At 37.2% G+C, this 14,403-nt stretch overlaps 1 protein-coding gene across 1 annotated transcript in view; it reads right to left on the minus strand.

Moving 5' to 3' along the window:
• The window catches only part of BTBD8 (BTB domain containing 8), a 113,153-nt gene that overhangs the window by 41,093 nt on the left and 57,657 nt on the right, over nt 1-14,403 (minus strand). The window contains exons 6-9 of the mRNA XM_032155363.2: nt 11,922-12,002; nt 9,465-9,561; nt 3,439-3,527; nt 2,925-3,027 (exon numbers count right to left, since the gene is read on the minus strand). Of these exons, the coding sequence (XP_032011254.1) occupies nt 2,925-3,027; nt 3,439-3,527; nt 9,465-9,561; nt 11,922-12,002 (370 nt within the window). The remainder of the gene's footprint in view (nt 1-2,924; nt 3,028-3,438; nt 3,528-9,464; nt 9,562-11,921; nt 12,003-14,403) is intronic.

The following is a 14,403-nucleotide window of genomic DNA, read 5'->3' on the forward strand; positions in this document are numbered from 1 at the left end:
TTTAATAAATGGTGCTGGGAAAACTGGCTAGCCATATGTAGAAAGCTGAAACTGGATCCCTTCCTTACACCTTATACTAAAATTAATTCAAGATGGATTAAAGACTTATATGTTAGACCTAAAACCATAAAAACCCTAGAAGAAAACGTAGGCATTACCATTCAGGACATAGGCATGGGCAAGGACTTCATGTCTAAAACACCAAAAGCAATGGCAACAAAAGCCAAAATTGACAAATGGGATCTCATTAAACTAAAGAGCTTCTGCACAGCAAAAGAAACTACCATCAGGGTGAACCGGCAACCTACAAAATGGGAGAAGATTTTTGCAACGTACTCATCTGACAAAGGGCTAATATCCAGAATCTACAATGAACTCAAACAAATTTACAAGAAAAAAACGAACAACCCCATCAAAAAGTGGGCAAAGGATATGAACAGACACTTCTCAAAAGAAGACATTTATGCAACCAAAAAACACATGAAAAAATGCTCATCATCACTGGCCATCAGAGAAATGCAAATCAAAACCACAATGAGATACCATCTCACACCAGTTAGAATGGCCATCATTAAAAAGTCAGAAAACAACAGGTGCTGGAGACGATGTGAAGAAATAGGAACACTTTTACACAGTTGGTGGGACTGTAAACTAGTTCAACCATTGTGGAAGTCAGTGGCGATTCCTCAGGGATCTCGAACTAGAAATACCATTTGACCCAGCCATCCCATTACTGGGTATATATCCAGAGGATTATAAATCATGCTGCTATAAAGACACATGCACACGTATGTTTATTGTGGCACTATTCACAATAGCAAAGACTTGGAACCAATCCAAATGTCCAACAACGATAGACTGGATTAAGAAAATGTGGCACATATACACCATGGAATACTATGCAGCCATAAACAATGATGAGTTCATGTCCTTTGTAGGGACATGGATGAAACTGGAAAACATCATTCTCAGTAAACTATCTCAAGGACAAAAAACCAAACACCGCATGTTCTCACTCATAGGTGGGAATTGAACAGTGAGAACACATGAACACAGGAAGGGGAACATCACACTCCGGGGACTGCTGTGGGGTGGGGGGAGGGGGGACGGATAGCGTTTGGAGATATACCTAATGCTAAATGACGAGTTAATGGGTGCAGCACACCAACATGGCACATGTATACATATGTAACACACCTGCACATTGTGCACATGTACCCTAAACTTAAAGTATAATAATAAAAAAAAAACTTAGTTCCCAAATGGAGAAAGTAACAGTCATGCTTCCATCTAACATGATACAACTATCCCTCCACACAACAAACATGCTAACCCTTTTCTTCTAAAAGAGGGGATATGAGTTCCTTTTTTTGTTTTTAGGAGATGTTAATTCTTCAATCTGATTCAGTTTTCTTTGATATCTGTACCTTAAATATGTAGATACAAGTTAACTATTATTATCTTATCTTAGATGATGGGGAATGAGACAGTAGGAGGAAAACAAAAATATTTGATTAATATATATACAAAGAAATTAAGAAGGAATATGAACATTTATATCAGAACTACTGCAGTGTTCACTTCTGTAACTCCTCATGTAGCTGTAGCTGTTATTTTTACATACCTTTTTCTACTAACCACTGCATATTCCCTTTGCCCTCAGCAAGGACTTCACTGTTCATAGTTTCTTATTTGGAAGGGTAGCCCAAACTTTATTCCTGAAAAATCATCAGCACTGCCCAAATTGGGTTCTTACAGCTTTCTATTGATTTTACTCATAGAACCTGAGAGTACTGCATTCCAGATGGACTCTACATTATCCACATTGTATAGCTGCAACTCAATTTCCTCTTGATAGACTCAATCTATCAATAATTCCCCTTCTTTGCCTGTGGGTTTACAGTGGCTACAGGAAGGCAGTCTCAACTTCCAGTTCAAGAGAATCATTATTTGTGTCCCCATATGGAAACATTCTTCTTTTGGGGATTAAGACTTATAAATCAGCAGAGCCTAAAGTTGTGAGGAAAGGAAGCAAAAATTTTGCTACTGAATCACTAGGAGTAATAGGTGCCACACCTATTTCCAAACTTTGGTTTTTAGGCCTGTGAATCCTGGCTAGAGGAGAAATAGCAGCATAAATCAAAATCTGATTTACAGCATGTATTGCATCCTAGAGGATACTGCCCGCAGCCCCACAGGGCACTGCCACCTAGCTGGCACTGTAACTGAGTCTTCAAAGGCCTTTCCTCAATACTGTCAAGCCAGCTGCTTTTGGATGATTGGGATCTTTCTAAGACCAGTGAATTCCATGAGCAAGGCCCAATTTCTATACTTTATTAGCTGGTAAGTGAGTACCTTATTCAGAAGTGATGCTGTGTGGAATATCATGATAATGGATAAGGCATTCTGTAAGTTCATGGATGGTGGTTTCGGCACAAACATTATGAGCAAGGGAGGCAAATCACTATTCAGAGCAAATGTTTTTTTCAGTGAGAACAAAGCACTGCCTTTTACAGGATGGAAGTGATCCGATGTAATCAACCTGCCACCAGGTAGATGGCTGATTCCCTTGAAGAATGGTACCATTGAGAAGTTCAGTGTTATACCCAGATCCACCTGGGTGAGTGGGTCAATATTGCTGAGCCAACGCATAAGCCTTTCTCTGTGGCATCATGTCTGCTTTGTTTATGAATCAATATACACATCCTAGTGGTTCTGCTTCTCTGTTTCAACCCTGACTGATGAGCTGGGTATGCAGAGTGGTTTCAAATAAACTGAATCTTAGGATTAGGTTATCTGAATTGGTTCACACCTCTTGCTTTTACAATATTTTACATTTATATTTCAATCACTGAAAGTACTATACAAAATTGAATAAACTTTTTAATGGCAAACACACAAAAGAGTATTCAGGTTATACTTACTAAGGACTGAATCAACATATTAAGACAACTTTTCTGAATCTCAGGAGGTATATTTGCAAAGCTTCTCTCAGACCAAAACCTTGCAAAATGCTTTACAATCCACCTGTTAAAATCACAGAATACCAAATTAAAGAAATTAAAATGTTTTTCATTATAATAGTCAATATTTTGGTTTTCAATTACGTAACTGTACATATATATGACCTAATACTATTAATTTTATGAACCCTAAAATGGACTTTATATTCTCTTTCCTGTAAACATGTATTTTAAATCCATGTGCACAGATTTTAACATAATTAACCACGGTTCAGCTAAGATAAAATGATCCCAAGTATCTTGAGTAATATCTAAATTAATACTCTGCTTAGTGGTGAAACTAGTTCAGCACTAAGCTACTTACTTACATTGTGTCCAAGAAAATAGGCCAGCTCTAAAGTTCCCCACAAAATTAGAAGAACAGAAAAACAAAATCCCTAAATTAATAGTATCAGCACTACTTAACATAACTTACTTCATGCAGTCAGCAAAAAGACTTTCCACTCCAACTGAATGAGCGATAATCAGGCATTCTAGTATAGACGTCAATGTTCTGGGAACAGGCTAAAATTGATGGAAAACACCATATTTATTCTTTTTCAATTTACGAAGGCTAAAAATATTTGGTTCATAAAGATAATCCAATTTATATACCTAAACTGCAGAACACCTATAACTCAAAATTTGATAAATTCAAAATTTATTTTCTATATTTAACTCTTTATCTGAAATTAACTTCTGCTTGTACTGAGGCTACAAACATGCGCTAGTCAGAGTCTTAATTTTTTTCCTTAAAAACACCTTTCTACACAAAAACCTAAACATGAACGTTTTTAGCAGCTTTCTTCATAACTGCCCAAACTTGGAAGCAACCATGTTGTCCTTTACTAGATGAATGGATAAATAAACAGTAGTACATCCGTGCAATGAAATATTCAGCTCTAAAAAGAAATGTGTTATCAAGCCATGAAAAGACATGGGGGAATCTTAAATGCATATCACTAAGTGGAAGAAGCCAATCTGAAAAGGCTATATACTATATGATTGCAACTATATTACACCCTGGAAAAAACAAAACTACAGAGACAGTAAAAAGGTCAGTGGTTGCTGGGGGTTAATGGGGAGGGAAGGATGAGCAGTCAGAGCATAGAGGATTTTATGGCACTGAAAACACTCCGTATGATACTATAATGGTAGATACATGTCATTATACACATGTATAAACCCATAAAATGTACAACACCAACAGCGAACTCTATTATAAACCATGAATTTTGGATGATAATGTGTAATTGTATGCTCATTGGTTCTAACAAATGTACCACTCCAGTGGGGGATGCTGATAATGGGGGAAGCTATGCTTGTGTAGAAGAAAGTGGATATGTAGGATATCTCTGTACCTTCCTCTCAATTTTGCTGTGAACCTAAAAATGCTCTAAGTTTTTTTTTTTTAAAGTCTGTTATTCTTTTAAAACCAAGTGTCACTAACAACTTTTAATTTTATGGCATATCATTTGAACTCTTTTAGCTGTCAGAATACACACAATTTTAATTCTAATTTATTTTAGGTTAAATATCTTTTTTAAAGCAAAAGTAGTATAATAATTTCTAGCACATCACATTGCAATACAACATGGTCTAATCTGCTTCCTAACATATAAATATAAAGTAATTGTGTAATGAGAGGCCCTATATTGATCTCAGATAAGAAGAATTTAATTAGATCATAATTACATGATGTATTTTTTTTTTTTTTGAGATGGAGTCTCACTATGTCGCCCAGGCTGGAGCACAGTGGTGCAATATTGGCTTACTGCAATCTCCGCCTCCTGGGTTCAAGTGACTCTCGTGCCTCAGCCTCCTGAGTAGCTGGGATTACAGGCACCCGCCACCATGCCTGGCTAACTTTTTGTATTTTTAGTAGAGATGGGGTTTCACCATGTTGGTCAGGCTGGTCTTGAACTCCTGGTCTCGTGATCCACCCGCCTTGGCCTCCCAAAGTGCTGGGATTACAGGCGTGAGCCACCACACCTGGCCTACATAAGGTATTTTTTAAAAGCACATATACAGAAATAATAAATGAAAACAAATATAAGGTAGATACAAGTAGTGAAAACAACTCACTTCTCTTGTTGTTACATATCTTTGCTATGTATTGCCCATGCCATGTATTTTCATGTTTGGGACGTTTCTAAGCACATTTATTTCTCAATTAGGTTGAAGAGTTTAATTTCTCTTTATACACTTTAAATAAAAACCATCAAAAAGCCAATTTGTATATCTAGTCTCTGAATGTGTATTTCTGAAGATCTCCTCTCTCAGAAAAGAGCAAAACCTTCTTTGGAAATGTCTCCAGCATAGTCGTTCTGGTAAGGTCAGTGATTTCCAACTCTTTATTTATGAATTGCTATTAATTTGATTTTCTAATACCCCTCTCCTAAAAGTGTTATATTAGTATTAAAAAAATTGAATGTAGGCCAGGCGCAGTGGCTCATATCTGTAATCCCAACACTTTGGGATGTCGAGGCAAGGTGGATTACATGAGGTCAGGAGTTCCAGGCCAGCCTGGCCAACATGGCAAAACCCCATTTCTACTAAAAATACAGAAATTAGCCAGGCGTGGTGGCGCATGCCGGTAATCCCAGCTACTCAGGAGGCTGAGGCAGGAAAATCACTTGAACCTGGGAGGCAGGTGGAGGTTGCAGTGAGCTGAGATCCCGCCACTTGACTCCAGCCTGGGTAACTGAATGAGTGAGACTCATCTTAAAAAAACAACAAAAAAGAAATTGAATGTAAATATTTTGCTTTGCATATTAACAGTTTAAACAATTAAGATCCCTTTAAGATAACTGGAGATACTTTAAGTTATATAAAATATATACGTGTGTGTATACGTGTGTGTGTGTGTGTGTGTGTGTATATGTTTGGTTTTTTTTTTTTGGCTCTGTCACCCAGGCTGGAATGCAGTGGTGTGACCATGGCTCACTGCAGCCTCAAACTCCTGGGCTCAAGTGATCCTCCCACCTCAGCCTCCTGAGTAGCTGGGACCACAGGAACATCCCACCATGCCTGGCTAATTTTTTAAAATTTTTTTGTAGAGACAGGATCTCCCTCGGTTGCCCATGCTAGTTATAAACTCTTGGGCTCAAGCAATCCTCCTACCTCGGCCTCCCAAAGTGCTGGTCTTACAGACATGAGCCTCCACACCTGGCCTAAAGAATATTTTTAATTGGTGACAAAAAAAAATGTAAAGCCTACCAAAATCCTATAAATGAAGTCCAAAATGTTTAATTGTGTAAAAGGCAGGATCGTGAAGCTAGTGAAATTATTGAAGCTAGCTTGCTAGGAGTTCTGCGGCCGGCTGCCCATCACATTATACCCATATTTGTATTACTGTGTAACATTATTATAAGTTTACGATATTTAAGTCACAGCCAAAAAATTGCATAATTAAGAACTAAGGCTGGGCACAGTGGCTTACTCCTGTAATCTCAGCACTTTGGGAGGCCAAGGCAGGTGCATCACCTGAGGTCAGGAGTTCGAGACCAGCCTGACCAACATGGTAAAACCCCATCTCTACTAAAAATACAAAAATTAGCCAGGCGTGGTGGCATGAGTCTGTAGTCCCAGCTACTGGGGAGGTTGAGGCAGGAGAATCGCTTGAACCTGGGAGGCGGAGGTTACAGTGAGCTGAGATCACACCACTTGCACTCCAGCCCGGGTGACAGAGGGAGACTCCATCTCAAAAAAAAAAAAAAAGAACTAAAAGTTCAAAATTATATATATTCAAAAGTATATTTATAAAAATATACATTAAGAAATATAAAGCAAAAATTTTAAGGATTACGTCAACAAAACCAGAAATTGTTCTCTCAAATTACCACAGCAAAAAAGACAATATTAAAATAAGTGGCTGGGCGCAGTGGCTCACGCCTGTAATCCCAGCACTTTGGGAGGGTGAGGTGGGTGGGTCACCTGAGGTCAGGAGTTCAGGACCAGCCTGACCAACATGGTGAAACCCTGTCTCTACTAAAAATACAAAAAATTAGCTGAGCGTGGTGGCATGCTCCTGTAATCCCAGCTACTCAGGAGGCTGAGGCAAGAAAATCGCTTGAACCTGGGAGGCAGAGGTTGCAGTGAGCCAAGATCATACCACTGCACTCCAGCCTAGGCAACAAGAGCAAAACTCTGTCTCAATAAATAAATAAATAAAAGCAAAAAAAGGTTTCAACAAAATACCATACTGATAATTAAAAATAAACTTCATTTTCTGTTGTTTTATTAATAATATAAACAAATATATCTTTTGTGTTTTTAAAATAAAGTGAATTATTGAAAGTAAAATACAAGAAGCTGCATATAACCCACATATACTCATCCACATATTAAAAAAAAATAGAGGCAATGGTCCAAAGACTACTCATAAAAGATTATTTTTACAACTTTTAAGGCTCTTAAATAAGCTTTAACTGGCTTACTGAAGAATCTCAGCTCAGAGAAGATACTAACATGAGACTTTTTATTTTCCCAACTAATGCTTTCAACGACGCTATGTCAAATCTCCCCTTTTTCCCATCTCTTAATGAAACTATAGGCAGATTCTAATACTTTCTGGATACTATTGTTATTGAAATTCAGCACAGTACTATTTTAACACCTATCTCTTCATCATATCTGATTTAAATCTTTCCCTCCCCAGTGCTGACTAGATTTATGGTTGAGATGTGAAACAGGGAGTAGAGCATGGTCTGATCTCCTGCTCCTCCATTTTCTGGGTTAAATTCATATGGAAGAAGACTATAGATGGCTCTGGTCACCTTACATAATTAAGCAGAGACCAAGATGGTAGTAGGGAGATGTCCTTAGCTTTGTTATATTTCAGATACTGGAGGCCTTTATTGATATAATGGCTCTTTTAGTGGCAGATCAAGCTGCAACCTGGCCTCTCTGTAGGTAAGAACTCTTCAAGTGGCTCATGATGCACAATACCTCCCCAAGTGGGACACGGTGTCATCTAGCCATGTATCAGTCTCCTCTAACTTTCATGAAACCATTAAGGTCCTCCTCCTTCGCTGTGGACCATGTGTAACCGGGGTGCAGAGTGGACTCCACATACTTTTTTTCTCTGTGTGACAATAACTGTGATCCCTTACACCAAGGCTAGTTTTGGCTTCTCCAGCAAGCCTTCTCTCTTTAGAAATCTCCTCGCTCAAGTACATTCTCACTGGCTTCTCAGACATATTCCAAGCTCTCCTAAGAAATTTCTTACCACTTTCTCTTCGTCTTTGATAGAAGCTCCAGGGTGGGATGGTTTTACAGATATAGTTAACGCTCATGTAAGGGATGAGAAGACATCATCTCCTCATTGCAGATATTCTCTAGCTTTAATCTTTGTGATTTACTTGGATCCCCCTAAGTTTCACTTGGCTGGAAATATGAGGGAGACATATGAAGAAGGAAGAACCTTTCACCAGAATTCCTCACTTTCTACAAAGCTGAGGACACCACCAGCTGCCCTCCTTCTTCCAAGGCCCTTATTTACAAAGGCTGAAGTGAATGGTTCATTAAAGGAAGCTGAGGGGTTAACTATTTCTCAGTAAACCTTGTGCGGTTGGTAGTGTTCATGGTACTAGACCCAGTTGTTTATTGCTTTCGTTTAGCACATGGGCTGCTTCCGCGGCTACAACTTGTAGGGAGGTAGAAAAAGACCTACCCGAAACAAAAATCTAAATTTAAGCATTATTAAAGCCACCTAATTAGATTTCATACAATGCATATTATTGCTTCAAACACCAGTAAGAAAGAAATACGATGTAAAAAGTTAGATTTGTTTTTATTGATTTTAAAAGTAATACATGTTCTTTGTAGAAAATTTTAAAAACGTAGAAAAGCATAAATAAGAAAATAAAAATAACCTACAATCGCAGAATGTATTAAAACAATGGGTAATCTAAGAATAATGTATGAATGGCTTTGAAATGCATAGTATGAGATCTTTCTTTAGACATTTAACTTACCTTTGCAGTAACTAAAATTAAAATTAGTTAGTATCCATAGGTCACCTGAAGAGACTGGCATTAAGAGAACTACATTCCACCCCAAGTCCCTGATATAAAGAGAAGTGGTAGAAAGAAGGAGTATACTTTCAGGAATAAGAACAAATAAAGCACTGCGTAGCACTTTGATAAATGGGGAAAGTAACCTTAGTTCTTAACTTCCTTTCTCCTAGTTCCAAACTCTGAACACCTTTGGATTATACAGGATACTCCTACTCAATACCTGCCCTCCCATCAATTTTGTTTTACTTAAAATTATTTGAATTAGTTTCTGATTTTTGCAAGCAGATCATATGTATTATTTCTCAACTGGAGTTCTTATTAGTTAAATTTACTTAATATTTTAAACATTTAAAAAGCACTATTACTATCAGAGTTAAAAATCTAGTAGGTAAGAATGGATGACAACGCACTGGATAAAAGATTTCTGAGGCTCAATAATTACCTTCTGAAAGAAATTACAGTAATCTCTTCTTAAAATATAGATTGCTACTTCTTTTAATCCTTCTAGTCCATACATATCAGCCATATTGAGTATCTGACTAAAATAAAAATAGATGCACTGTTAATTCTCCAATTTAAAAATCAAGGCACAACACATACTAAGTTATTGATAATATATAGTCTGTTTTTAAAAAAGAATAATCTGAAATATTTTAATTCTAATTTTCTGCTTTACATAACATATACCCTTTATGGATTATAAACAGGGCATAGGCCAAAAGTTGAAAGCACTGACACATGATTTGATTAGTAGAGAACAAGAAATAAATTTGGAGATGTCTCAAATTCCCTTCATATACTAAGTGACATACAGAACAAAATCCAAGAAACTGCTTTACAGGCTGTAAAAGTTAGAAAACTCTCTGCAACAAATTTGTATAATAAAAGTTTCTTGGCGGGGGCGGGGAGGCAATTCACTAATGTCTTATCATATTGAAAATGTCTACAAATAACCCTAAGATTGGAGACAGCATCCAATGACCACAGTTTCTTTTGCTTCTTTCATTTGGCAAGTATTTCTGAACACCTACACATACTTTAGGTACTTAAGAAGCCTACAAGCTTTGAAAGAATGATAAAATTTTCCTACAAGAAAACCTAGGCAATACCATTCAGGCCATAGGCGTGGGCAAGGACTTCATGTCTAAAACACCAAAAGCAATGGCAACAAAAGCCAAAATTGACAAATGGGATCTCATTAAACTAAAGAGCTTCTGCACAGCAAAAGAAACTACCATCAGAGTGAACAGGCAACCTACAGAATGGGAGAAAATTTTTGCAACCTACTCATCTGACAAAGGGCTAATATCCAGAATCTACAATGAACTCAAACAAATTTACAAGAAAAAAACAAACAACCCCATCAAAAAGTGGGCAAAGGATATGAACAGACACTTCTCAAAAGAAGACATTTATGCAGCCAGAAAACACATGAAGAAATGCTCATCATCACTGGCCATCAGAGAAATGCAAATCAAAACCACAGTGAGATACCATCTCACACCAGTTAGAATGGCCATCATTAAAAAATCAGGAAACAACAGGTGCTGGAGAGGATGTGGAGAAATAGGAACACTTTTACACTGTTGGTGGGACTGTAAACTAGTTCAACCATTGTGGAAGTCAGTGTGGCGATTCCTCAGGGATCTAGAACTAGAAATACCATTTGACCCAGCCATCCCATTACTGGGTATATACCCAAAGGAGTATAAATCATGCTGCTATAAAGACACATGCACACGTATGTTTATTGCAGCACTATTCACAATAGCAAAGACTTGGAACCAACCCAAATGTCCAACAACAATAGACTGGATTAAGAAAATGTGGCACATATACACCATGGAATACTATGCAGCCATAAAAAATGATGAGTTCGTGTCCTTTGTAGGGACATGGATGAAACTGGAAAACATCATTCTCAGTAAACTATCGCAAGGACAAAAAACCAAACACCGCATGTTCTCACTCATAGGTGGGAATTGAACAATGAGAACTCATGGAAAAGACTGGGTGAAGAAATGGCACATGGATACAAATTAAAAACTGCACATTGATGTACCTAAAACCTAATATAAGAATGATAAAATTTTGTATAGGTTGCCAGGGGACAAAACCTTAGTAGTAAATCCTGGGACTCATGGTATGTTCTCCTGAAAAACATATTTATTCAGTTTAAAATTAAAGGAACCAAATAATTTTTAAAATTGAAAAAGTAGCTTTCATTTGTCTGATGTTAGAATAGCAAGAAAATGGAAGACATCCAAAAAATTAAAAGAGCAAGGTGAAATTTCACTCCCAAGTAGGATTTCAGAGGCTTAGATGGTATTTCACTGTAGTGCATTTAAAAATCACAGTTGTTGGTCTTTAGGATGCCCTATATTCTTTTTGTTTTTGTTTTTTTTTCCCCAAGAACGGGGTCTCGCTATAGTCCCAGGCAGATCTTGATCTACTGGGCTCAAGCTATCCTCCCACCTCTGCCTCCCTAAGTGCTGGGATTACAGGCGAGAGCCACCGCGCCCAGCCCCTATATTCTTAAATATGTTTTTTCTTTTCTTTTGCTGTTTAGAAAAGATATCCTAAAATTTAAAAAGTAGTAACTTTCAAAGTTTGATAAAAGTTTAAATTTATTGATCTATAAACCATAATTTATAGCTTCTTCTGAATTTAAGTCTAATAAAGACTGTTCTCAATCTTATTACTGTGAGTTGATAAGTCACCTTTTCTTCTAAATAAGGTGATTTGCTTATTGTTTTTAGATGTTCTCAAAACGTACTGAAGATATAGTATAATAGACTATAAAAAGCAAAGTTTCTACTTCATTAACGCTTTGCAACACAGCTCAACAAAGCAGAACCTAATTCTTTTATATTGTAAATTATTAAAAAGGAATACATACCCAACATTAGTTTTGTCTGGAATGTCCAGAGTTCCTCCATATATAAAATGCATCATAACATTCAGTTCTACATGGCTTATACTGAAAAATAAAAGAAAACTCAAATCCAGAAATAATTAAGGTTTAACTGATATCAATGATTCATTCTATTTTCCCATAAACTTCGAGCCAAGATGATGTTCTAATCATCCTTTTACCTGAAGAATATACTCTTCAAATAACATCCATGCAGGTATACCATTAATTTAAACAGAACTACAACAACGGATTTTTATATAAGTTATACAAGGTTATTAGTATGTTATCAAATCATTATTTATTGAGCGTCTTCTACCATAGACTTTTAAAGTTAGAAAACACTTCTAGTCACTGTCCAATCTCTGGCTCATTAAGAAATCCTCTTCGCAGCATTTTCAACAAATGCCCTCTGGTCTTGCTTAAAGCCTCAAATGCACAAATCTATTCACTAGGAAGATTCTTGTTATGCTGCACAGATTTCTTAATTTGTAACACCTGTCAGTGGCTCTAAGCTTGGCCAACGTACTCGTTATACAGATGAAAAAGAAAAGGCATGACTTAAGAGGTAGTTCGGAATGATAACCTTCATGTCCAATTGAGTGCCATATCTCAAACTAAATTCATGACCTTCTTCTTACTCCCCACACCAAACTTAGTCCTCTTTCTGTTATTCCCATCTTGTTGAGAGCACTGCTACATAGCGTCTTGCATCTTACCCCAGCCTCTATTCCTCTATACTAAAGGGAGTGAATTATGTGGTTGGTGGACAACTACTGGTTATCACTTGGGAGGAACTCCAGATAAGAGGTAATCTGATATATGTTCTCATTTCTTCTCTGCTGAACCAGTGGGAAGAGTTGATGCAGAAGTATATCTGCCATGCAGATTCAAACTTTCTCTCAGGTGGGCTGTTTTAGACAGATACAGTAAGCAAGCCAACTTTGGCTCTTGCACTAGAGCACATTCTACAGGTTGAGCATTGCTAATCTGAAAATCAGAAATCTAAAATGCTACAAAATTTTAGCATTTTATGAGAGATAGTGACATCTTTGCTTTCTGATGGTTCAATACACACAAAATTTGTTTCATTCACAAAATTATTTAAAATATTGTATAAAATTACCTTCAGGCTATAAGGTGTTGTGTAAGTTGATTATACAAATTGGATCATTCTTTTCATACCCAACTAAATCAGAGTCAAGTTGTGGGGGGCAAAAGCACTTGGGGCATATAGCATCTGCTTCAAGAATTGAATTTTCCACATCGCCAGCTGCAGAAACAGCCTGCTGTAACCCTAAGAACCGTTTTACCTAGTAGCTGCTGAAACAACCTGCCTTGACTAGTCTTACCTACCGCCTTCACTCAAATCAGAGTTTGCCAGCTCCCAAAAGCTTCTCTAGTGCCAATAAGCTTCCTTTCCAAACAATACATGTTTCTCCAGTAAAACCCCCAACCTCTCATTGCTCTTCAGACATACGGAAGATCACAGCAGTCTGTGTGTAGGCTCTGAATTGTAATTCTATGATTCTTAAATAAAACATTTAATTTAGAGATTTGTCTCTATATTTTATTTTGAATTTGACAGTGTATACGAAACATAAATAAATTTTGTGTTTAGACTTAGGCATCGTCCCCATCCCCAAGTCCCAAGATTTCTCATTATTACATATGCAAAGATTCCAAGATCTGAAAAAATCTGAAACACTCTGATTCCAAGCATTTCAGGTAAGGGATACTCAACCTGTACTGCTTTTAACAGTTTTTATCTGTAATAAAGGAAATGTTTCCTTACTTCACTTACTGATTATTTTGTCTTATTCTGAACAGGAAGGAAGTATGCTATTTATTGGGCCCCCTTAAGGACTTCAACAGACATTATTCATCTACATGCCTAAGTCAGAACCTGAGGTTCATCTTAGTCCTCTCCCTATGTCCTGTCAATCATTTGTACCTTCCAGAATTTCTTGAGTTCAGCCTCTGCTCTCTATTTCCTCTTTCACTGCCCTGGTTCAGCCTCTTATTTTCTCCCATCTGTACTATGACCATATCCTCTCATACAGGTTTCCTGCCTGGAATCTTCCACTTGCATCCCATTTCCCACATTGCTATTAGAGTGACTTTGCTAAAATGAATATGCGATATAGTATCCTGCTTAAACTCTTCAATTATTCTATTTTAAACTCTAATAAAACTCTTCAGTTATTCTCCAAAGCCCATAAAAGAAAGTCCAAATTCCTTTATCATCTGACCTCCAGTTCTCCCTCTTTAGCAGCTGTTCCAAGATAACTGAACTTACTCATTTTCTATACCTGAGCTACTTACACTTCATTATACATCCATGTCTTAGCACATACCGTTCACTGTGCTTAAAATGCTTTCCCCTCTCCACTTATCTTTCAGACACAAGACATGTGGCTTTTTATCCCTGATTGTTTCCTAATGTACCCAAGGTGAAAAAAAATTA

The sequence above is a fragment of the Hylobates moloch genome, unplaced genomic scaffold (genome assembly GCF_009828535.3).
Source record: "Hylobates moloch isolate HMO894 unplaced genomic scaffold, HMol_V3 SCAFFOLD_5, whole genome shotgun sequence".
Lineage (NCBI taxonomy): Eukaryota > Metazoa > Chordata > Mammalia > Primates > Hylobatidae > Hylobates > Hylobates moloch.